The sequence below is a fragment of the Lynx rufus genome, unplaced genomic scaffold (assembly GCF_022079265.1).
Source record: "Lynx rufus isolate CCGP_SWC_20201006 ecotype Redwood Valley unplaced genomic scaffold, mLynRuf1.p SCAF_7, whole genome shotgun sequence".
Taxonomy (NCBI): Eukaryota; Metazoa; Chordata; class Mammalia; order Carnivora; family Felidae; genus Lynx; species Lynx rufus.
Genome location: NW_025814889.1, coordinates 133,651,142 through 133,676,651, shown reverse-complemented (window position 1 = coordinate 133,676,651; position 25,510 = coordinate 133,651,142). Strand labels below are relative to the sequence as shown.

General features: G+C 52.2%; 1 protein-coding gene across 3 annotated transcripts in view; it reads left to right on the top strand.

Annotated features, from left to right (window-relative positions):
• The window catches only part of MRTFA (myocardin related transcription factor A), a 101,337-nt gene that overhangs the window by 69,809 nt on the left and 6,018 nt on the right, over window positions 1–25,510 (top strand). For all 3 annotated transcript variants that reach the window (XM_047066807.1, XM_047066806.1, XM_047066808.1), the window contains 8 exons: window positions 11,824–11,879; window positions 14,197–14,272; window positions 16,012–16,173; window positions 19,971–20,146; window positions 20,700–20,831; window positions 22,445–22,698; window positions 22,875–23,046; window positions 24,194–25,198. In XM_047066807.1, the coding sequence (XP_046922763.1) occupies window positions 11,824–11,879; window positions 14,197–14,272; window positions 16,012–16,173; window positions 19,971–20,146; window positions 20,700–20,831; window positions 22,445–22,698; window positions 22,875–23,046; window positions 24,194–25,198 (2,033 nt within the window). The remainder of the gene's footprint in view (window positions 1–11,823; window positions 11,880–14,196; window positions 14,273–16,011; window positions 16,174–19,970; window positions 20,147–20,699; window positions 20,832–22,444; window positions 22,699–22,874; window positions 23,047–24,193; window positions 25,199–25,510) is intronic.

The window sequence follows — 25,510 nt, the reverse complement described above, 5'->3', positions numbered from 1 at the left end:
CAGCACACAGTTACCCCGTTAATCCTCATAGATTCTCGAAAGCTCGTGTAGTGTGCCCCAGGTTAAGAGCCCCTGTTCTGCCTGGATACAGAATCATCTCCCTAAAGGTGGTGATGTCACACCTGTGACACAGCTGACCTCTGTGCTTCTGTCACTCAAGTGTGTAAGTGACCCTCCCCCTTTCCTGTCCTGAGTCCAGTGATCCTCTGGGCTCCTCGCCTGCTATGTTCTAAGACCCAGAACTGCTTTTCTATAGCTGCCTTCTATTGAGTGTGATTGCCAGGCTGTAGATACAAACAGTGGGGTGTGGAGTCCATCCCAGCTAGGCCCTCACCAGGGTGGGAGGAGAATGATCCTTTGACTCAGAAATGCACACTTTGCAACTCAAAGCAATGATCCTCAAAGGGACTCAGGAGATGAAGCTCTTTACTCACTTGTGGGCACCTACCTAGCCAGCAGAGTTGAAAGTTTGAATGAAGCTGTTGAGAAAAGTTATCAAGTGCTTACTAGGTGTACTTTGTAGTCACTTAGCCCCTGACGGTGGAGAGTGAGCAAACAAAAATCCTTACTTTCTCATCTGCTGTGTGCTGCCTTTTCTCTGCCTTTAGGACTTAGAGAAATCTTGGTTTTTGAATGTTAGCAGCAACAGAATCCTTGAGGAGCTTAATAATAGAGTAAAATTCTTGAAGCCCGGGAGTCTGCATTCTAGAGAGAGTCTTGCTCTCCAAAGAAGTTCTGATGCAAATGACTCTTGAACCTCACTCAGAGGCGTGCTGGGCTGAGGGCTGCTGGCCTCTTTGCCCTTTTCATGTCTAGTGGTGGAGCGGGGTCTTGTTATTCTCCCCTCTCAGGAGTTGTGAGGCGAAAGACAGCCTGTCTTCATGCTTCAAGAGTTGATGCCAACTTTCTAAGACCATTGAGGCTACTGGTTTACGAAATGGTTGTGTGGAGAACTGGAGAACCCCGTTTTCCAGTGCCAAGGAAAGCCTGCCTCGCCTGCCTCTCTGATGGCGGTGTCAGTGGTCCATGTGGCCAACTTAATGAATTGCCTGGAGCTGTGTGCAGACCTCCATGCAAGGGCCAACGGATGAGGCAGAAGACGCCTTCAACTTTGGAAGGAGTTTGGTTATGCAGTGACTCCCTGTTCTGCCACATTGGCCCCTTGGAGAGAGGGTTGGAGGGAAAAGGACTGGGAGAATGTGTGTCCCCTTGACATCTTTTGAGGTTGTATCTGTCCCGTTGCCAATATTAGAGAAAGGAGAAGGGAGCATCTCTTTCTAGAGGAGCAGCCAGGAAAAGAAAGCAAAATGCAAAAGATCAGATTAAAATCAGAGTTTTTGTTCATGGTGTGTGTGTGTGTGTGTGTGTGTGTGTGTGTGTGTGTGTGTGTACGTGTGTGTACGTGTGTGCACGTGGTAACTATCACATTTTGGAGGGAAAAGAGATAACTTGACAGAGTTATCTTCCACACCCCCACCCCCTCCTCTTGCCTCTGTTGTGCTGAAATATTTACAAATAAAAAGATCTGAATTTTGGAACCAGGAGAACCAAAGTTTAGTCTCCCATTCTGTCATTGATCAGGATGTGATGTCAGGCAAGTCAGTTTTCCAGTATGAAATGGGAAAAATAATAGGTTCCAAGAAGCTCGAGGAAGGTAATTCCCAACACGCTATACAAACATCGGGGAAAACAAGGAAACCATTTGTAGCAAATCTATTTGTGTTACTTTTGGGAGCCTTTTTGTCAGTCTCTAGATTGACAGGCACGATCCTACTTTATTTCTTCTCTCCATGTCATTTCCTCTAGCACCACTCGCAAACTGAGTAAAGCCCAGAGTCCTACAGGCCCCTGTGGCTACGCCCTCACCGCCTCTCCTCACACTCTGTGTCCCATCTGCTCTGCCACCGTGGCCTCCTTGACGCCCTCTGTCGTCCGGCAGCTTCCCACCCAGGGCCTTGACTTTTGCTGTTCTCTCACCAGGAAGGCTCTTCCTCAGACGGCTGCAGGGCTCACTCCCTTCCTCAGGCAGGTCTCCGTTCAAATGGCACACCAGAAAGTCTTTCCTGGCCTTCCATATGGTGAAACGTTCCTGCCCTCACCACTCTTACCACTCAACCCCTGCTTTATACTTCATAGTGTGTCTCACCTCCTGTGGTATCATATGTTCATTTGTTTCGTGTGTCATCGCTCACTAGAATGTAAGCTGTAGGAGAACACGGATATCCCAGCACGAAAACAGAGTCTGACACATGGGCTCTCAGTAAATATTTATTGGGAGAATGAGTGAGTAGTTTACTGTTAGCACATCTTAACCTCTTAGGGGACGTAAACCTCTGGACCCCATTTCCTCACCTCTTACTTCACCTGTTGCAGTTAGTGTAGTCCGCTAACCCTCCGGCATAGCTCTGAGACCAGCGGCCACTTCCTAAGTATAAGCAATCCTCTGGAAACTTCGCAAGCCTTATTTTGTCTCTCTTCTTCCACCTACTCTCTTTCTTGAAGCTTCCTCCTGACATCAGCTTTGCCTCGCCCTCTCCTGCCTCTTGAGAGCCTCCTCGGGGTCCTTTTCTGGGCTCTCTTCATCACTAGTGATGAATTTAATCACTTAAATTCTGGGATTCTCTTAAGATTCAGCCTGGAAAATATTTTCTCCTGTCTCTGCATATCCTATCACGTTATCCTTAGATGACATCACACACACACACACACACACACACACACACACACACAAATGCACGTGTACATACATGCACAAATTTGCACATCTCCTGATAGGGTGTCTCGCGAGCTCATATTCAGCACACCCAAAACTGAACGCAGTTTCTCCCACCCTGTCCCAAGTTACTCCTCCCATATCCCCATCTGGGAGTGTTAGTGGCACAGCCGTTCACCCAGTCATTCCATTTTATTCTTCTAAATGGCCTCTCAATCACTACACAGTCTCGTAAAAATGAGTTCTTACTCGTTTGCCATTCCAGCTGATTTGAGGCAGGGGTCATCAGTAGATGCTAAAACCATGAGGGAAGTGGTGGTTAGGGAACAGGATTTTCACATGGGCTCATGATATTACCCCACAGGTTGCATATTAATTACAAAGGAGGAATGCTACTTTTAAGATGGAGACATCTGTTACCTTTCAAACTTTGAGCACCATCAGTTGCTGGGCAACGTGGCCTTACATGTCTCCTGATATTAAGAAGTATACATCAACTGTATAGTTTCCTTGCCAGAAGTATTTAACATAAATCTAATCATGAGGAAACAAACTCAGAATATAGGACATTCTTTTGGCAAGACAACTGGCTTAGATACTTAGGTCAGTGTCATGAAAAACGAAAAAGGCAAGAGTATTGTTCTAGATTGTGACTGAAGGGACAGCAGCCAAATGTAGTGCATGACTCCCAATTAAATCTTGGATTGAGGGGGGAAATCTAAACAGCTATAAAAGACATTTTGGGGGGGCAACTGAGCAAATTCAAATACGGACTGTAAATTATATTGAATCAGTGTTAATTTTCTTAGGTGTGATAAAGGTATTTTTGTTATGTAGGAGAATGTCTTTATTCTCAGGAAATTCCCAAGAATTTGGGGCTGAAATGTCTTGATTGATATCTGCAACTTTCAAGTGATTCTGTAAACAAAAATTGTGTGTGTCTGTACCCATGCATGTGAGAGAGAGAGAACAAATATGGCTGAAAGATAACTGGTGGATCTAGGTCAGAGTTATAGGGCTGTTCATTATTTGTTCTTTCAGTGTTTTGGTAGGTTTGATAAATTCAGAAGTAAAAGGGGACACAGGGAAGGGGAGCATGTGAATGTAGACATGGGGGAGTTGAAATGAATATGTGCCAATTACCAGCCGCATTTCTGCTTATTTTATTTTTTAATATAAAACATTAAGTTAGAAATACCACCCCTCCCACTCCCCTCCATGCAGGTCTGATTATGTGGCTTTCTTGGCTAATGTGACTACATATGGATCTCTGGATACAATTCTTTGTTTGTTTGTTTTTGAGATGGGGGTGGGGGGGGAAGGGGGAGAATCCCAGGCAGGCTCCTTGCTGTCATTGGAGAGCCCAGTGTGGGGCTTGATCTCACAAACTGTGAGATCATGACCTGAGCCAAAATCAAGAGTCAGATGCTTAACTGAATGAGCCACCCAGGCATACAATTCTTAATAGCACAGGAAAAATATCATGCCCCTTCTCTCTGGCCTCCATGGTTTCTGATAAGAAATTTACTGTCGTTCATATTGTTTTCCCTCTGGCTGCTTTCAAGTTTTTTCTTTCATTTTCAAAAGTTTAATTGTGTCATATCCTGGCATGAATTTATTTGGGTTTGAGATTTGCTAAGACTTTGAATCTGTAGAATTATGTCTCTTGACAAATTTGGGAAGTTTTCAGCCTTTCCTTCCCTCCCCTCCCCTCCATTCCCCTTCCCTCCTTCAAGAGAGAGAGTGCATACACCCAAGAGGCGGAGAGGGAGAGGGGGAATCTTAACTGTCTCCACGTCTAGCGTGGAGCCCACTGCAGGGCTCAATCTCACAACCATGAAATCATGACCTGAGCTAAAATCAAGTCAGATGCTTAACCAACTGAGCCACCCAGGCACCCCACAGCCATTTATTTCTTTAAGTTCTTTTTCAACCCACCGTTTTTCTTCTTCATCCAGGCCTTAGATGACAGAATGTTAGATTTTTTTATGGGTAGGGTTGACCTTGTTATCACTGGGCCATGGTGAAAGTCCTGACTTTTCACCAGCCCTCTCCTGACATCAGCAGGGATGCAGAGGGGTGTCTTATTTCTGTGAGGTGGGGGTGTAAGTCCAGGTTCCCTGTTTTGTCTCCACTTATTTCTTGTGTGTTGGGGGGAGGGTATTTGTTACTGGTTGGTGGGAGTGAAAGACCCAGCTTTCTACTTGGCCTTCTTTGACGCCTCTGGGCAGGGGTATTGGGGAGCTTTATTATAATAAAACCCAAACCTTTTCAAGGATGGGAGTCTAGACTCCCCACTTGACTTTTCTGGTCAGGGGTGAAGCCACTGTTTTTTTGTGGTGTCAGTCTGGAGTAGAACGATTATTGTCTAAAAGTTTTCTAATTTAAAAAAAAATTTTTTTTTTACATTTATTTTTGAGAGAGAGAGACAGAGCACAAGTGGGGGAGGGGCAGAGAGAGACAGAGACACAGAATACGAAGCAGGCTCCGAGTTCCGAGCCGTCAGCATAGAGCCCGATGTGGGGCTTGAATTCACAAACTGCGAGATCATGACCTGAGCTGAAGTCAGATGCCCAACTGACTGAGCCACCCAGGTGCCCCTGTCCAAAAGTTTCCTGTTTGCCTAGGTTGCCCTTTCCCTGGTCCTTTGGCCAATGAGAGTAGGTTTTGTTGGGACTTTTTTGTTTGCCTCCATTGGCATTTACAGATGGTTGACTTCTTCAGCTCCAAGTCTAGAATGTATGAGATAAAAAGGAAACCCAGGGAACTCACCACTGTGTCGTTCTTCAGGTCTCAAGGTCCCTTGCCAGTCTGCCTTCTTCTGTTCACCTTTCAGAACCTACGTATGTTTGTTTGTTTTAATTTTTTTTTATTAAGTAAACTCTGCCCCCAACAGGGGTCTTGAACTCACAACCCTAAGATCCAGATCATGCTCCTCCGACTGAGCCAGCCAGGCGCCCCTACTTTATGTTTGTTTTTTACATAACATCCAGAGTTTTTAGTTGTATTTAGCGGGAAGAGTAGAGAACAGTATGTCTGTTCCATGTCCCAGATGCACAAGTCCCTGCAGTAGCAAATGAAAGGTCTTTGTGGGCTGGGCTCTGCCTCATTGTCCCCAGATGACCTCCTCCTTGGTCCAACCAAATCAAACTACTTGTAGCCCCTTGAACTTGTCGTGCTCCTTCAAACCTTCATGTTCTTGCTCTTCCTTAGCCTCGGATGACTTTCCGACTCCCTTCCTTGTCTGCCTGTGGTGTTTCTGTTCTGTTCTGTTCGTACGGGTTTTCTCTGTGAAATCTACCTGGACAGTTCATACACTCTTTCCTTGGGCTAAATTTTGCCTCTTCTGTCCTTTTCTCTAACCAGACCATGAATTACCTTTGAGGGCTGGAGCCCTATTCTGTATATCCTTGTCCTCAGTAACTGGCATAATAGTTACTTAAGAATTGTTTATTGGATATGGGGCGCCTGGGTGGCTCAGTTGGTTAAGCGTCCGACTTCGGCTCAGGTTATGATCTCACAGTCCGTGAGTTCGAGGCCTGCATCGGGCTCTGTGCTGACAGCTCGGAGCCTGGAACCTGCTTCAGATTCTGTGTCTCCATCTCTCTCTGCCCTTCCCCTGCTCATGCTCTGTCCCTCTCTGTCTCAAAAATAAATAAAACATTTAAAAAAAATTTTTAAAAATTGTTTATTGGATAGATGGATGGATTGCTATATTTCTAACATCCCACCTGGGTTATTATTATATGTTTATCCCCTCACCTCCCACAAAACCCCCACTTATGTTCACCCCCTGTGTGTGACTCCTACTTCTACAGTGGAGAGGGAAATCCAGCAGCTTGCCTGAAGGCAGGCCTCCTTGGACTATGGCAGGACTCCATTGGCTTCTGTTAGCTGTACCATGTTCGTAGCTTTGAGTTTCTCTGAATGCAGAACTGGTGGAGAGTTTCTGGCAAAAGTATCTTATTGAGGATGGGAGCCATCGTTTTTATTATGTCAGCGCCTAATAAAGCCACATTCCAACCCAGGTACTTAATAAATATTCCTTAATGATAACGAGGAGATGAGTCTTGATGGCTAATTGCGGCCATTCCTTGCTGAGATGCATTTCCAGAAGTGCTTTGTGGATCCTAGAAGACTTTCACTTGTCTACATGTTTAAGTAAATTTGGGGCTGTGATGGGAAAGCACTGGTTTAATGTCCTAAATTAATGTGAGAGGTTGGTTTTTAAGGATCCTCCTACTCACTCTCTAGTATGAGATTAAATCATGACGGCTTGACCCCCTTACTTCTGCATGGTAAGCCACAAAGCTCAGTGGACACAGTGAGCAGAGCATTGAACTCTGCCTTGGAAGCTGATGGCAGTATGTTTCTTAAAAACTTGAAAGTGTTTTTCTCTTTTTAGTTCACAGGGACCTCATTTAAGGGAGAGAACATGAAAGGGGAGAAAGAAAATGGGTGCCAGAGAGGGGGCAGAGTCTAAGCTGGTGGTTGCAGCCAGCCAGGGATGAGACCCACAGCTGGAACTGAGACTGTGACAAAGAGCGTCACACCTCGTAGCCATTTCTGTTCATTTGAGTTTTCCTTTCAAGTATGTGTGCACCCTCCCCTGTGTGCGTGCAGAGCGGCACGAGTGTCCGGGGGGAGCCACCTCCCAGAGGGTGGGAGTGAAGCGTCAAGAGCCGCCCTCCCACCCCAGACGCGTATATTACAGACAACATGCACAGTTTTGGGATTTGCGTCAGTTCTGTGGGGCTTCTCTTTCACAGACGGACTTCTAGGAGTTTCTGGGGAAATGAAATTTCTGAATAATATCCTGGCTCTTCTGACTAAGCCACTAAGGCAGAAAGGAGGAGAGAGATGGTCTTGGACCTCCATCTGGATGAACGCAGCCCTCCTCATTGGACGCACATTTATGGGTCAACTTTGAGTCTTCCAGAGTTTTTCCACAACAAGCAGAGGCCTAAACTTTAAAAGCTGTTTTCTGCTTTGCTGCATTTCCTCGTGTCCCATTTATGGGCTTTGAGGTGATTTTGACTCCACGCTGCCGCTCACTCCAACATCAAGGAAGCCCAGGGTGTACATTTATCACCCCTGCGTCTCTTTTACCACTTTCCCCCCCGTGGCTGTGGCTTATAGCACAGCTGGCTGGATGCGCATTGGGATGCCTTCTCGACCCCAGACCCATTGCAGTGAGAGCACCGGCTGCCCCACCTCCAGTCTCTCCCCAGGCGGACCCGAGGAGCCTCTCACAGGAATCCTGATAAAAACCCAGAGGAAGAGGGGCTATTGCTCCCTTCTGTTGGAAGTACCTATTGAAGTTGCTGAACTTGCTCTCAGAGAGCAGTTAGCAATGGGGAAGGAGTAGCACAGAGCGAGTGGGGTGTTCACGGACTGGGAGAAACCAGCACACTTGTCAGGAGGTTGAGACAAAAGAACAAAGTGGAGACAGAACTAGACCTGGGTTGGGGTCCGCCACTGTATGAATGAATGACCTGTAACTGTGGTGTTAGTTTCATCACCTATAAAATCGGAAGAAGGGTCCCTACCTCGTGGGTTGTTAAGAGAATTCAGGGAGATTATGATGTTGTTGTTACAAAGTGAAAAATCATTTTGGGGCGCCTCGGTGGCTCAGTTGGTTAAGCGTCCAACTTCAGCCCAGGTCATGATCTCATGCTCCGTGGGTTCGAGCCCTGTGTCAGGCTCGGTGTTGACAGCTCAGAGCCTGGAGCCTGCTTCAGATTCTGTGTCTCCCTCTCTCTCTGCCCCTCCCCTGCTCATGCTCTGTCTCTCCCTGTTTCAAAAATAAATAAAGATTAAAAGTAAATAAATAAATAAAAACAAAATGAAATAGTCTTTGTGGGATTGGTAATTATTGTCTTGAATTCTTTTCTTGGTCCTCACTTCTGGTTCTCTTGATCAGGCCCTGAGCAGCTAATGACTTTCTCTGATCTTCTCATTACCCCTCCCGCTTGTTTTGTAGTGTCAGTGCTGAAGGCTGCGCCATGAGCTCCACGGTGAGCCCCAGCTTTTGAACCGTGGCTTTCTGTGCCTGCGGTCACTTTGAACCCCTCCTCTCCGCCTTCTTCACACCTGTATATGCTCAGTGCTGTGGTTGAGCTGACCTTTCCACATTGCCTGCACTCAGCCCTATGTCCGAGCAGTGTGTGTAATTGAAGCCTCCTTGCCTCCCCATCCAATAGGGTCGTCCTTCTCTACTTTTTGAAGAAGTTAAGAAATCTATCCAGAGGAATGGCAAGAAGTCTGACCTGAGGGTGAGATAGAGTGAAGCTATAACCTCACTTTGTCACTTGCTGGCCTTTCCTACCCTCTGGAGCCTGTCCTTATCTGTAAATTGGATTGTTACCTACCACATGGATGAATCATTAGGAATATAAAAGTAGATAACATGTTTAAAATATCTAGAACAGTGCCTGCCACATAAGTAGGCACTCCATAAATATTCATCTCTCCTTTGCTATTACGTGAAGATTCCCTAACCAAACAGGAAGTCCTGTATATGACAACCAGTTCTCCTGCTTCTTATCCCCATTCTTTGATGCACTCCCCTTCCATCTAGAAATTCTGTGCTTTTGTGAGTTACTTTTCCAGAAATTGGATTTGTGCCTTACCCTTTGGGATGGCCAGTGTAAGTTGTTGAGGCAGCAGGCTAGCCAGGGTTCTAGGTAGATCATCTGTGGCTGTGATACCAAAACTAGCAGGTGTGTGTAGGAATTGAACCCATGATTCAGCTACATCACTGGGTTTGGTGACAGCAGCACCTCACGTTAATGTGTGTGTGCACCACTGGCTTCAGAGCACCCACTTTTATTTGATTCTTACAAGGGTTCCGAGAGGTAGGCAGATTCTCACTCTCCAGAAGAAGAAAAGGAAAACTGGGAAGGAGTCCCCTGTGTCACACCGGTAGTGATAGGTAGAACAGGAAAAGACCACAGACGCCTTGATTTTCTATCCAGGACTTCTATGTTTTAAACCCAGATGAGAACCAAAATTCTGGCTGTTCAAGTGAAAGCTTAGAGTTCTACCACAGACCCGTCTAGCTTTCCTGTCACTACTGTATGCTTTGTTTCCATTTCTTACAAGAATATTCATTAACTTATCGAATGAATTACATGCTAGGCAATCTAGACACTGGGGATACTGTCAGAAACAAAGGAAATAGACATGCCCTGATGGAACTTGTCCTAATGGTGGGAGGCTGACAATAAACAAGTTAGAAAGATGTGTGCTGTTACTGTAAAGAATGTCACTCGGTGATGAGTGCTATGGAGAGAAATAAGAGAGGAAGCTGGGGGTGGGATGGGGCAGACACTGAGTTTTCACTTTGATTCTTTGTACTTATTGTCTCATCCCTGTGATACGCCCTCTGAGAGTGGTCCATCACACCCCAGTACCAGATTTCTACATGTCAGGGCTTTTGGAGACTGGGTTTGAAGTTGAACCAGCTTTACCCAACGAAAGCAGGTGTAGGAGCTGTCTGCTTACCCACTAAATTGCTCAAGACTACCCCAGATCAGAGCTGGGATAGCCTGGGTAGTGCCTTGGAATGCTCTGGTAGGTTGGGGAAGGAGCCTGTGCTGTTTTTTTCTTAGAGATTATTTGTTAAATCTATAGCTCCCCCTGCTGTTAGAAAACAGGGTAGGCTCTTAACTGATTTTTTTTTTTTTTTTTTAATGATTCTTTTTTATCCTAAGATTTAAGAAAGTTTTGTTTTTTAAATAACTACTGCTGGGACATTTAGATCTTTCTTCTGGGACTGCTGTTGCTGAGGCCCAGCCCCCAGGAGCAGGATGGGGGGAGGAAGCACAAAGGCCCAGGCAGGATAGGGTCATATCTGTGCTCCTGCTACTTTTAGCTTCTCTGTATGCCTGCACTCCTACCACAGCCAGCAGCCTAGCAAAAGTTATCTCCACACACAGTTTCACAGCTGTTCTGAAATTCTAGGGCAGCAGAAGTGAAACTGACCATGGTCTTGTAAATTTCTCTGCTCTTGCTATTGTTCCCTACTTGAAGTGAGTCAGGCCTTTTCATCCTCTTACCCTCAGGGTGTCCCAATTCCTCATTAGTCTTTATAGCCAAGTGTTTGACATAAAACCGTCTTCATGATGCCACATTTGAGGAGATTTGGTCTTGGTTTGGTCTTGTTTGCTGAGTGGAGAGCTGTGGGCTGTGTGGTGGTAGATTCAGACCACAGTTGAGTCCTCGACAGGGCCTGTAGTGAGCCCTTCTTGTCAGCTGCTGGCTGTGTGCACCAGGGTCAACCAGACAGTCACTGTGAAATTCTTCTAGTCCTTAGAGATGAAATTCAAGGTCATTTTAGCTGAAGTGAAAAAGGAAATGGCACCCAACGAGACCTAGGTCTTTCTGGTTTAACTGCCCTGTTCAGTTTGGTCACTTTGTGAGTCCCAATGAGGTTGAAGGAGTAAGGTGGACCCCACACGCAGCTGTGCTCCTCCCAGAGTGAGGTGGGGCCCAGCAGGCATTCTTGGAAGACTGACTGATCAATAAGGATTGTGCAGCTAACAGTCTGGTAACAGGTCCAGGATACTTTTTTTTTTTTTTTAACATTTATTTATTTTCGAGAGAGAGAGAGAGAGAGAGAGAGAGAGAGAGAGAGAGGGAGACAGACAGACAGAGCACAAGCAGGGGAGGGGTAGAGAGAGGAGGGAGACACAGAATCCAAAGCAGACTCCAGGCTGTGAGCTGTCAGCACAGAGCCCGACTTGGGGCCCGAACCCATGAATCATGAGATCATGGCCTGAGCCTCAGTCGAATGCTCAACCAACTGAGCCACTCAGGCGCCCCTCCAGGTTACTTTTTTAAGCTATATTCCATTTTTGCACTTTATACAGCCCAGGCTTAGGTAGTGACTGTTCTCGTTAGGAATAAAGTAACCAGAACTGTTTTAATGGGGCAACTGAACCATAAAGATATGTGCTTACTCAGGTGCCATGTTCTTCTTCACTTCCGCTGATAAGAATTAGTATTTCTAAAATTAACTTGAATTAAAATGCCTTCTCCACCATAAACTATAGCTGTGCACATGATGCTTCATAAAAGTAATTCTTTTATGATTCTTTTCTCAACAGCTTTGAAAAGTCCAGCTGCGTTTCATGAGCAGAGAAGGAGCTTGGAGCGGGCCAGGGTAAGGCCTTTCTTCCCCAGGGGCCTCCAGAGTGCATTTGCAGAGCCCATTGTATTGCTTCTGTATTCCTTCCAGTCTAGTGCGCCCTGGGGCCAGCCCTCACCTCGTTCTAGACGTTCTAGACCGGAGGCGCTGCCTTTTTCTATTCTGTCCCCACCCCAGCCACGTTGTGGCACGATCTGAAAACGGGATCAGAATTTCTCTTTTCCTGCACTTAAGGGTATACGATGATTAGCAGTCCTCCCTCTTGTGGCTCTGGAGACCGCTGGTATTTCCCCGTCTTTAATTCCACTTCACCTTTTGTGGATGTTAGAACGTGAACAGCAGCCATGGAAAAGCTTGCTGAGGGCTGGTCCTCCCGAGTCTGTGGCTGCCCTGCCCACACCTCTCCAGGATGGGGATTCCGAGGGACAGAAAAGGTCTCTGTTGCCCAGAGCAGCCAGTGTCCACTCAAGGCTGTGGAGGCAGAAGCAGGGCCCCTGTCTGAGCCCCAGTTCATGTTGCTGCACCTGGCCTGCTGCCTTGTCCCCCCTCAGTTTCAGTTCCCTCAGGGGCCTCAGGGGGATATTCTGCCCAGTGTGGGCAGAGATGGGGAAGTCACCAGAACATGCTTCCCCTCTACCCCTTCACTTTTTTCTTTTACAAAAAGGCAAGGAAAGAGAACCTCCCAGTAGAGGACCCTATAGGCCATGGATCCTTAAGACTCCCAACTCTTTCAGAGACTGAAATATTTACCTCTAAGACTTTCTTACTGTCTTTATTTTATTTTCTTTTAATTTCTAACAAGAATTATGAGTAATTCTTAGAGTGAGCGGGAAGAATGAGGTCATGGACACGGGGAACAAAGCAGCAACAAACTGTGCTGTTGGAGTTACTGGGAAGAGTGGAGAATACAGCAGGGGTGGGGGGGCGATGGCATTGCCCATGCCCCCATCCCACTTGCAATAAGACTTGGTGCCATTACCTGGACTGCTTCTCAGTAGGCAGGGAGTTCATTGGAGCAGATTAGAACAGCTCTTATTTTACAGAGTACTTTTATAAGCAGCACGACATCATTTTGTGGTTGATGCTCACCTCAGCTCTTACGAGTTAGGTGCTCTTCGTCTTCATTTCATAGATGCAGCTAAGAGAGGTTAACTAAGTTACACAGCTAGTAAGTAGCAAAGCTGGGACTCAAACTTTGGCCTGTGGATGCCACATATTTTCTTAATTAGTGCCGTATTCTGCCTTGGCTTTGGCCACTGTTCCCAACTTCAGGTGGCTTAGAAAAGAAGACTTGTGGCGTCCAACACCTGTTCTGCCACCTGCAGCAGCCATGGCAGTACTGTTGCCCTCTGCAGATGGGGCAGAGCGATAGGCCCAGAGCCCACAGCCACTTTAAACCGTCTCCTGAAGAGCTCAGCATCACCCCAGGGCTGGCACAGGGCTGCCCAGTCGGAGCACCAAGTCTTCACCTTTACCACACACTGTGTGCTCTGGTTTTTTATTTTCCGCTCTCGCCGACCTTGTCCTGTCCTATGTTGTCTTAGCCTGCCCTGTGCTGGTTTTGACCCGGTAATGGTCTTGACCTATGGTTTGAAAAATTCTGGTGCAGAGGTTAAGAGCATAGACTCTGGAGTCAGATGGATCTGGGGCCACCTGTACATTAGAACACAAGCACCAGGCATGTGCTGGCTCAGAGACTGTTAAGGGAATGGTTTCGTTCACCTGGAGTTGCAGAAATGCCGAAATGAGGACACTGGACTTTAGGGAACTAGGGCTATGACACCATGTATCAGAATTAGTATTCCATATGGCAGCCACTCAGAATGAGTGGGAAATGTTCATGAGATCACACAGTGCTACCTTTTTTTGAACAAGGCATAAAATTATATTCAGTATGATTACAACTCTTTAAAATTAGACATCTTCTGCCTGGAAGAATGGAAGAAATAAATATCCCAAAATACTAAGTGGGTGATTAAAATTTTTTATTATTGTTTCACTTTCTAATTTTCTAAATTTTCTTTGATGAACATAGTTATTACTTTTATGATAGTACAAGTAATAAACTTTTAAGAAAAAATTAGTGTTCAGCCTCGGAGAGACAAATAGTCTGGATAGATGGGTGGTGCCCTGGGCAGGTGCATTGGAAATGGATGTGCCCCTTCCCCCAGAACTCCCCTTGCCTCAGAACCCTGCAGGCTCCAGGCTGAGATCAGGGGGGCCTACAGAGGTGACCAACCACAGACACAGCAGCCATGGCTGCTTTTTGGTTCTGTCCATTCCATAACTTGTATCCTGGATTTGAGATCTTCTTGGTGTGTTTTTTCTGTAGACAGAAGACTATCTGAAACGGAAGATTCGTTCCCGGCCGGAGAGATCGGAGCTGGTCAGGATGCATATTTTGGAAGGTGTGTTAGGCTGGAAATGCTTCCTCCCCTTACCCTCGCTGTTTTCACCATGCATCACCCACGTGTCTTTTTCCCTCTGTCTTATCACTCCCATTTCTGGCGACAGTGGGTGAGCCGAGCCTTAGCACGGTAAAACAGCAGGACTGTGGTAGCCACCGCTGCTTCTGAGAGTTCCCAAAGCAGCAGTCACATTCTCTCATGCCGGCTTGCCCTTTTCTCCTCTGGCTGTGTGGTGGCCCCGGATCTTGTCTCCCCTTGGTATGAAGCCTGTTCTCCAGAATCTTTTAAAGATGCAGTTACTGTCTCTTCTCCTCCACTCATTCACTCGTGCCTTCATTCAGCAGTCACTCAGACCTCTGTGACGCAAGTGGGCCCATGGCAGGTATGCTCCGCCTGACCCCATCACTCACTTCTTTCCACATTCTAGTGAAGGAGCAATTCTGGCTGCTGAAAACACTGTGACTCAATTCTTTTTTGTTGTTGTTCTGTATTTATTTATTTATTTATTTGAGAGAGTGCACGCATGTGCAGGAGCATTAGAGAGGGGCAGAGGAAGAGAGAGAGAATCTTTTTTTTAAAGAACCAGTGCGTCCTTTTTTTTTTTTTTTTAAGTTTGTTTATTTTGAGAGAGAGCAAGTGGGGGAAGAGAGGTGAGGAGAGAGAGAATCCCAAGCAGGCTCTGCACTGCTCAATGCAGGGGTCAAATTCACAAACCATGAGATCATGACCTGAGCCGAAATTGAGTCAGAGGCTTAACTGACTGAGCCGCCCAGGCACCCCAGAGAGAATCTTTTTTTTTTTTTTTAATTTATTTTTGAGAGAGCACAAGTGGGGGAGGGTCAGAAAGAGAGGGGGACAGAGGATCTGAAGCGGGCTCCACACTGGCAGCAAGCCCTTGTGGGGCTTGAACTCATGAACCACGAGATCATTACCCAAGCTGGAGTTAGACACAACAAACTGAGTCTCCCAGGTGCCCCAGAGAGAGAAAATCTTTTCATTTTTTATTTTTTTTTAATGTTTATTTTTGAGAGAGAGCATGAGCAGGGGAGGGGCAGACTGAGAGGGAGACACAGAATCCAAAACAGGCTTCAGGCTCTGAGCTGTCAGCATAGAGCCCGATGTGGGGCTCGAACTCACAAACTGTGAGATCATGACCGGAGCCAAAGCCAGACATGCAACCGACTGAGCCACGCGGGGGCCCCCCAGAGAGAAAATCTTAAGCAGGCTCCACACTCAGAATGGAGCCCAACTTGGGGCTTGGTCCCATGACCTGGGATCATGACTTGAGCCGTAATCAAGTTAGACGCTCAACCGACTGAGCCACCCAGGCGCCCCTGTTCAGTTTTGAACCAACTTTGGGGTTGGATAGGAACTTTTCTTAGTCCAAGCACCGCACTGTGTTGACAGAGACACTGAGACTCAGCAGGGACTGAATTGCCTTTGTAACCCACAAAGCTTGAGGGAGGATGAGGCACACGCTTCATCGTCTGCTGCGCTTTCGGCTTTGTAGCCCCCTGTGCCCGGTGAGCTTTGCTGGGTGTGCCCGTGCTCTGTCTGCAGCCCCTTCTTGTGTCCACGTAGAACTTCAGGCTGGGCCGCCCTTCTCTGCCTGGGACACTCTCTGCATCCTGATGGCTTCTGCTCCTTCCCCAGAGGGAAGGAGAGTTGCTCTGGAGCTCCCAGGGTAGAGCCAGGTCCATTCCTACATCCTCTTGCACTCCATTCTCTCCCACGGACAGAGACCTCGGCCGAGCCTTCCCTCCAGGCCAAGCAGCTGAAGCTGAAGAGAGCCAGATTGGCCGATGACCTCAACGAGAAGATTGCACAGAGACCGGGCCCTATGGAGCTGGTTGAGAAGAACATTCTGCCTGTGGAGTCCAGCCTGAAAGAAGCCATCATTGGTGAGGAGGCCCCAGCCACCCTGCGTGGACATGCAGGCCAGACGCAGAAGGAGGGGCTCTGGGCTTCTTGCTGTTTGATTCCGGCTTTGACTTGGGAACTGAGGTGCAGAGTGTGAGGGACCAAGAAACAGGCTGTGTTAACTTGGGGCAGTGCCAGCGGCCTCAGGGGTCACACCAGAGTAACTAAACAACAGAGGCACCTCTGTCCACCTTCATCTCTGCATACCCAGAGGCTTTGTCCTCTCCCACGGGGTGGCTGGATGTCAGGGCTGATGCGTGTAAACCCACGGGGATGCCAGGAATTAGAAATCTGTGCCTTACTGTCTCTTTTTCTTAGTGCAGTCTCTCTCAGAGAGTGGCACTTTCCACAGATACTTCACTCAGCAAATACTGATTGACCCAAGAGGTGTGCTAGGTGCTAGGACCGCAGCCCCACAAAGCAGAGCAGGCCCCTCGCCCTTATGGAGCTCAGGCCTAGGAGCAGACACCGGCAGGTCAACAGGCAGCAGCAAGACAGAGACAGAAGCTGTGCCGGAGAGAGCCCTGGCTACGCTGGGCACACAGAGGAGGGTCCCCAGCCAGGCCCTGACAGTAGGGTGTGGTGCCAGAAGAGGTGACGGCCAAGTCTGGGGCTGCAGGATGAGTAGGAATTAAAGTATATTTGGGGAGAGAGGTGCCGCGGGCTCCAGGGGAGAGCTGTGCAAGGTGAGGAGCGGCCTGGGCGTGGAGCTGGAGGAGGGGGTATCGAGACGGGAGGTAGGAGGTGGGCAGAGTCCAGGACGTGCCAGGGCCTCGTGTGCCATGGGCAGGTGTTCGGACCGGATTCCTTTAGAGTTTGGTAACTTTTGGCACCGATGTGGCTCCTGGGCTACAGTGGGCCCAAGACCCGGTCCTGGGCAAGGCCGTGCGTTCCTGCCCCTGGAAGGTAGCTGTGCCACCAGGGAGAGGGGGCGCAACTGCTCCCTTCGTTACAAGCAGTTAGATCTTTTTGGCAGGGCCCCAGGCTGAGTTGGGCCCTGAGCCCTGGGTCAGAGGAGACTTTGGTTTCCGGGGCCTCGTCTGCACCGCAGACAGTGGTTTGACAAGGTCGGAGGCAGCCGGCGTGCCGGGGGCTGCACACCCTGGGCCCCAGCAGCCCCTCTGCCATTGGTGCCAGTAACCCTCTTAGTTCACCACTTTGCCCTGGCATTCATCCCCCCTCCTCTCTGTGTTCTCCTGCCCAACCCTCACCAGATTCCACACAGCCCCTAATCTCAGGCCCGCGTTTAGGTGACGGTCAGTTCTGGGCTCTCTAGCCAGCTGAAACCTGAGAGTCGGCATTGTGCCCGGCCCTGTGTCACGTTCTGCAGTTTACAGAGATGAACAAAATATGACGCTGCCCTCAAAGAATTCAGTACAATGAGAGGAGACTGATGTACGAACAAGTGATTTCTGAGTCTGGCCCCTGGTCAGGTGCCAGCGCTGCGTAGTGAGAAGGTCACGGTCCTGTGACATAGTAGCTGAGTCACCTGGCTTGTGGGACAGTTTTCAGGTCCACAGTGATGGATATAAAGGGCCCCGCACAGTCTTTGGCGCCTGGGGAGCCTCACAGAAGGGCGGCTGCTGTCGTGGACGACGTGGGGTGATGGTGGGTCAGGTGCAGTGCGAGCTCGGCTGAGAAGGTGTCCTCTCAGCGATGGGCACGGTGGTGAGGCCCGGAGAGCGGTCACGGACAGTACGGCACATTTGGGGTCCACCTTTGCCAAATGGGGAGCGTACATGACACTCCGGGCACGGGGACAGCATGGGCAGCGGCCCGTGGGCGTGTTAGGGCGTAGTTTGTTTGAGGATGGGGTACGTAGTGACCAGTGGTGACTTGAGAGAAAGGAGCATTTGCCAGCCAAAGCCAGATCCTGTGGGTTTTGGGGAATGAGTAGGTGGCAAGGAAGCGTTGACAGCAAAGGCAGGCCGTTTGTTCAAGAAGTGAGCGGAGAAGGAAGGGGGAGGGAGAGGGTGGGCTGGGAGGAGAAATCGATGCAGGTGTGTGGCTGAGAGGAAGGAGTCAGAGGAGGAGATGGGAGGATGGGAGGGGAGAGACTCAGGCCAGGTCTGTGGAGGAGGAGGAGAAAGCTGGCCGTGGAGAGTGGGGAGGGAGCCCAGGCAGTCCTGAGGCCCGCTGTAGGTGGGGGCCTGACAGGGGCTTTGCAGAGGCTGGCCTCCCGCTGTCTTCCCCACACACTCCCCACGGCCACTCCCAGCACACGGCTGCCACTCGCGTGCTCACACGCACATCCCTCCCCTAGGTCACCCCCAGCTGATCTGTAAGATTCATGGCAAGATCTCTCTTCCAAGAAGTCCTCCCTGAGCCTCTCCTCAGCATCTGTGTTTCCCTCAAGCAGAGGCGACTGGACCAAAATCAGAGGGCGGGGACTCTGTCTCTCCACACCCTGCACCTGGCCCAGACCCGGCCACCGTAGGGAGAGGAATGCACTCTGCAGGGACCCTGGCCCACACTGGTCATTGGGCTTCTCTGGTGTGGCCGGCCACTCCCTCCGCTTGGACTGTCCCCGGGGGTGGAGCCGAAGCTCCTCCGTCCGGGATTCCGCCGTCCGGTGCTGGGTGTCGTGTGGCTGCTGTCCCGTGGCGTGTCTCCTTGCTGGGAGGAAGTGGGAGGAATCTAGATGTGTGACTGGCCTGAAGTACACGACAGTAACGGGGCTCCATTTCCCCCGTGTGCTGCACATGTGGCCCCCGCCAGGGCAGACGAAAGGAGGTGTAGGAGCCAGCCCAGCGATGGGCATCCCGGGCTCCGGAGCTTCAAGCTCAGGCACATCCTTCCCTGGTCCCAGGGGAGCAGAGAGCCTCCGGCTGTGGCCCCGGAGAGGAAGAGTCTGCTGGGAGAGTTACTGGTGTGTTCTTGTTCCTCATCTGTGGTCTTTCCACCACAGCAGATTTCCCCAGACATGCCCGACAGCTCACCTCCGTGCTGTGACCGCTGCCTCAGTCCCTCCCGTGTGAACGGCAGACCAGCGCAGAACCTCTTCCCCCAGCGGCACTGAGGGGGGTGGTTGTGATGTGAATCGTGTGAAATACCTACTTGCTCCTTCCTTTTGTGTCCTGGCGTTTCCACACTAGGGCCCTGCTCCCCCTGCTTCTCCCTCACAGCCTGGCCCCAGGAGCACGTGCACTTGAGGCGGCCAGGGGCCTTGACCACGGGGCAGAGCATTTCTAGCCAGCAGGGGGGCTTTTCTTCTGGTGGCCGCTGCTGCCAGGTCTTGGGTCTCTGGGAGTCACAGGCCACTAAAGGGAGGTCACTGTACTTCAGTGATCCTGTTTCACCTGTGCAAGCAGGTGTACCTTTTCCGGGAGGCCCTTAGCCTGTGCCTGCCCTTTAGGAAGTGGAGGCAGCCCCGGGGAGGAGCCCTCATTGCAGGGTCCACAAGCCTCTGGGGGAAGAGAAGAGTTTTGTGCCACCATAGGATGGAAGTCAAGTGCGTTTAACAGCAGGGAAGCAGATGAGATGAAGGAGGCTGCAGGCTGGAGGGAGGCAGGGAGGGAGGGAAAGTAGGGCTTGACCTTGGGGACTGGACACAGTGAAGTCGAAAGCAAGGGAGCACTTGATAGCTTAGTAGCCAGCACTCTTCCTGCCTTTGTTTGCGGGTCCTGAAGAGGCGCTCTCCTGGAGCTCTTTTGCTGGTCTTTCTCCCGTCGGCCTCGCTGGGGGTGAGGAGGGGCCAGAGTGGGCACCTTGCTGGGACAACCCCCCTTCCCATTCGCGGGCACTGGAGGTGGACTCTCACCATGGCTTTGGCTTTCAGTGGGCCAGGTGAATTACCCGAAAGTAGCGGACAGCTCTTCCTTCGATGAGGACAGCAGTGATGCCTTATCCCCTGAGCAGCCTGCGAGCCACGAGTCCCAGGGCTCGGCGCCATCCCCCTTGGAAGCCCGAGTCAGCGAGCCACTGTCCAGTGCCACCACCCTATCCCCCACTCAGGTGAGCTTGCCCCTGCTGGATGCTTTCCCTGCTCCCCAAGGGCCCCAGACCTGCTGGAGCTGCCCAGGGTGAGGTCTCGCCTGGGCCAGGTGTGGTGGGGAAGCTGGGGATGTCCATGGCTGCCTGAGTCGCAGTGGTGGGGAGCGGGGAGGTGTCGGCAGCGGGCCGCGTTTTGGCCAGACTTCGCCAGCCTGTGGTCCCGGGCTGGGGCTGCCTTGCAGCCTTGCAGGCTTGCCTTGCCTTGCAGGCTGAGCCTCCCTGGCCTGTCCCTGCGTCCAGTCGGAACAGCCTGCTTCTCCCGAGTTCAGTTCAGTGGCCTTTTCACTGCCCTCTGTGTCTCCGTGTTCCAGCTCCCTCAACCCTGCCCTGGGGGCCGGGTTCTCACCCCGCCTCCCATCTTGCCCACCGGTGGCCCTCTGCCCGTGATGGCTCTGGAGGAGGTGCCTGTAGCCGCCTCTAGGCAGGGCAGGGCTGGGATGGACCCCCTGATAATGGTCGTGCCCCCGGGGGCAGCGGGAGAGGGAGGCTGTCCTCACCTCCAGCCCTTTCTCAGGTGGTGTCTCAGCTCCCAGCGGGCCCGGATTCCGGAGAAACACTTTTCCTGGCAGAGCAGCCTCCTCTGCCTCCCAGCCTCACCAATGGAACCACAGCCCCCCCTGCCAAGCCCACCCCGACGCTTATTAAGGTACAGGTCCCCAGCAGCTGCCCTCCCCTCCCCGGGCCCCTCCAAGCCCTGCCGTGATTTCATCCCAGTGTGGGGCCAGCTGGGGGTGGGGGGCGGGGGGAGTGCACCAACATAGGTCACGGAAGTAACATGGGAGTTTCTCCTCTTCTCTCTGCGGACGCTGGCTGTCACCCTCGTAGCTGCCATTTCCTGAGCACAGTGGCTCTTATTCCGCCCTGCCCGCGAAAACACACCCCCACCCAACCCCTCTGGTCTACTGCCACCACATGAGGCAGTAATCGAAGTCTGCTCTAGGAGTGACAAAACTGAGAAGGGAAATAATGGGCGCCAGGTCACACAGGGGCTGCTTTGGGCTTTTTTTTTTTTTTTTTTAAGATTTTATTTTTAAGTAATCTCTACACCCAACATGGGGCTTGAACCCATGACCCCAAGATTAAGAGTTGCATGCTCAACCAACTGAGCCAGCCAGGTGCCCTGGGGCATTTTCTGTTCTCTTCCTCCAAGACCTGACCTAACATGTCTGGGGGGCAAGGCTGACCACCAATCCCCAAGACACCTCCTGGGGGACCTTGGTGTGGGGGACATCGTGTGGGGCACTGAGGTTCATGGAGCTCAGCAGCCCCATGACCCAGGGTCCGTCCTCCCTGTCCCACAGAGCCTCCTACTTCAGGGTCTCCGGGATTTCGCTCCAGACTGCTGCCTCTCCACGCCTGCACCTCTGCTCTCCCCCTCAACCCCGGGGCAGCTTCCCTTCCTTCCTGCCCCACCTGCTTCTCCCTCTCATCTTACCATCTGCCCCCCGACACACACGCTGCCCTGGCTGGGAGCCAGCCGCGTGCCTCTGCTGCTGCTCCCAGCCTGGGAGCCATCCAGGTTCCCATTCCCTCACTGGAGCCGAGTCCTTGCTGTGCCTCCGGCTGCTACCTTTTTGTTCATGGGGCTCCCTGGTGACCTCCTGTGTGGTGTCCCCACCCTGTGTGCACCATCTCTGCAAAGCCCCCCGAGGCCCTGCTGCTGGCAGGAAGTTTCGAGTGTGTGGCTTCCCCATCCCAGAGGAGTCAGTGAGCTGCCCCGCTAGGGTCGCAGTGCCCAGGCCGTTTGTTCTTCCGGGTGCCTCTCACCTCTGGGGTCTATTCCTGGCGGCCACAGATGTCGGAGTTTTTCCCCCCAAAATCCACCTCAAGCCTGTTCCTTATCGCACAATTGGTGCCTTTCTTTATCCATACACATTTGAAAGAACAGCGTAAATCTATTTGTCTCCCCTTCCTCTTGCGCAGGGGATTCCTCGGCCTTGTGGGCTGGCTCCCAGCCCCCAGCGCTCGGGGTGACACGTCTCCTAAAGTACCTGATGTGGAGGCCGTGAGCTCCATCCACCAGCTGTTTGGTACTTTGTTGTGTTTACTCTTAGCTGGAGGTCATGGTGACGTCTGCATTTGGTTGATTAGTCTCCGGGCCAGAGGCTCTTTTAAGAAAGAGGGGCTGTGCCCGGCCTCCCCGCTGGCACGCTTGTGGCCACTGATGAGGCCGCTGTCCGGTAGCGGGGGAGCGGACGGGTCCTTCTCAGAAGCCCGACGCTGCCCCCTGATGGCGCCTGCTGTCTCCTCTGCCCTCAGCAAAGCCAACCCAAGTCTGCCAGTGAGAAGTCGCAGCGCAGCAAGAAAGCCAAGGAGCTGAAGCCAAAGGTGAAGAAGCTCAAGTATCACCAGTACATCCCCCCGGACCAAAAGCAGGACAAGGGGGCGCCCGCCATGGACTCCTCCTATGCCAAGATCCTGCAGCAGCAGCAGCTCTTCCTCCAGCTCCAGATCCTCAACCAGCAGCAGCAGCAGCACTATAACTACCAGACCATCCTGCCCGCCCCGCCAAAGTAGGAACCCGCTCGCCACCATCACCCCTACCCCGCCCGACTGGCCGACGCCGGGCCTGGTGCGGGTGAACCCAGATCCTTAAGGAGGCTTTGTTCCGATCCTCACGCCCCGCACCCGTCTCTGCCCCAAGGGTGATGCTGGCCAGGCTCTCATCGCTACCTTTCCTTCTTCTCAGGCCCGCAGGTGAGGCTCCGGGAAGCGGCGGGGCCCCCCCGATACGCAGCCTCTCCACTACCGGTAGCGGCTCCAGCTCGGGTGCTCCTGGTTCCAGTGGGTTGGCACGTCAGAACAGCACCTCACTGACTGGCAAGCCGGGAGCCCTGCCTGCCAACCTGGATGACATGAAGGTAGGTGGGCGAGCCCTTCCTGCGGGGACACTGGGACCCCCGCCAGGCTGGCCTTCCCCCTGGGGTCTGGCCTAGTGTTTCTATGTGGGGAAAGCAGCCGGTGTAAGATCCACGGCGGTGGTAGGTAGAGCAGAGCTCCGGACTCCGGTCTCCTCCAGCAGAGGCCCTTAGAACCTGCTCCAAGGCTCGCCTGGCCCTGGTCATCGTGGTATCTGCCTTGTCATCACAGTCCTTACCATTAAGTACCACAGCCGGCGTCCGTCTAGGGCCTTGGGGTTTACCAAGCCTTTTTATATGACTGCTCTTCCTTCGCCTTTGCCGTGCGGCATGAGAAATAGGGACTGTCCCCACTGCCTCGGGATGAGCACGTGGAGGTGTTGAGGACAGAGGAGCTTGTCGGAGGTCTCAGACCCGGCCGATGGCAGGGCCAGGATTCAAATGTGGGGCCGCTGACTTCAATTCCCCACCTTTTCTACTTTGTCTGTTAGCGCCCCACTGAATGTGCTGCACACACGTGGTTCATCTGCCTGGGAAAGTAGTTTGGGGCTTGGGACACTGACCCTGCTCGTGTCCTGGGACCTCAGAGGGTGGGTCATGCTCAGGCCCTGGCCTGTTTCTTCTGCCCTGATCAGAAGATGGAACAGACCAAACTCTCCCTGGAGAGTTTGTCCTCAGAAGCAGACCAGCCCCTCCCGAGTCATGATCCGACCCCAGTAAGATGCAGCCCTCGTGTGGGTGGCTAGGCACAGACTCCAGGGTCCATCAGACCTGGGTTTAACATCTAACTCTGCTGCTTGCTGGGTGAGATCTGGAAGTCATTTTACTTTTGTGGTCTGTTTTCTCACCTGTAAAATCCAGTTGGTTCAATTAAGTATTTAATTGAGCACCAGGTACTACGCTGGGGCTGGGGACAGCTGAGGGACCATCATGCCCAGATGGAGGAGGATGGGCCCAGGACACACACACACACGTCTTACCCTCCAGGCTGTGGGAGGGGCAGGGGCTCCTGTATCTGAAGTACCAGCAGGACCCAGACGAATGAATCCTGGTGGACAAAAGGCTCGTCCTTCCCACCTCCCCGACTGCCCTCCTGCCTGGACCCAGTTCTCTCTGTCGCTCTGCGGCCCTGACTCTCGGCCCCTTGCAGGTGGCGGAGCTGAAGCAGGAGCTAAAGCTGCGGTCACTGCCCGTCTCAGGCACCAAGACAGACCTGATCGAGCGCCTGCGTGCATACCAGGAACAAGTCAGCCCTGCCCCAGGAGCCCCCAAGGGCCCTGCTGCCCCCTCCATCTTGCCCAAGGCTGGTGAGGTGGTGGTCGCCTTCCCGGCCACCCGGCTAAGCACGGGGCCTGCCCTGGTGGCAGCGGGCCTGGCCCCGGCTGAGGTGGTGGTGGCCACGGTGACCGGTAACGGAGTGGTGAAATTTGGCAGCACGGGCTCTACACCCCCCGTGTCTCCCACCCCCTCAGAGCGCTCACTGCTCAGCACGGGCGATGAGAACTCCACACCCGGGGACACCTTTGGAGAGATGGTGACGTCGCCACTGACCCAGCTCACCCTCCAGGCCTCACCGCTACAGATCCTTGTGAAGGAGGAGGGCCCCCGGCCGGGGTCCTGCTGCCGGAGCCCCGGGGTGCGGGCCGAGCTGGAGGGGCGTGACAAGGACCAGATGCTGCAGGAAAAGGACAAGCAGATCGAGGAGCTGACCCGCATGCTGCGCCAGAAACAGCAGCTCGTGGAGTGGCTGAGGCTGCAGCTGGAGCAGGAGAAGCGGGCGCAGCAGCCCGGCCCCGCCCCCGCCCCCCTCAGCACCCCAGTGAAGCAGGAAAACAGCTTCTCCAGCTGCCAGCTGAGCCGGCAGCCCCCGGGTCCCGCACACCCCTTCAGCCCCAGCCTGGCGGCCCCCACTGCCCACCACGCGGACGCTTGTCCCCTGGTGCCCCCAGCCGTGGTGGTGAAGCAGGAAGCCGTGCTGCCGGAGCCTGAGCCAGCCCCCGCTCCCCAGCTGCTGCTGGGCCCACAGGGCCCCAGCGTCCTCAGGGGGGTCACACCTCCCACCCTCATCACCGACTCCACAGGGACCCACCTTGTCCTCACCGTGACCAATAAGAACGTGGACAGCCCCGGCCTGGCCGGCGGGAGCCCCCAGCAGGTACCTGGGTGGAGGAGGGGCAGGGGCTGGGGGAGACCGTGAAGATGCTCCGGTGACAGCCCCGTTTACCAGGCACCCCCATGGCTGGGCAGACTGGGCTGGTTTCCCTTCAACTTCCACTCGATCCTCTAAAATGAGGGGTCACTGACCATCCCCGTGTCACCAAGGACGGGTACTGAGACTTGGGAAGATTAAGGGGGCTGCCCAGGACCCCAGAGCCACGAGGGTGGAGCCATCAGGGACTGCCCAGCTCTGGACCTGGGCAGCCCCCACCCAGGCCAGGGACCATGCCTGCCTCTGCTCCGTAGGGGT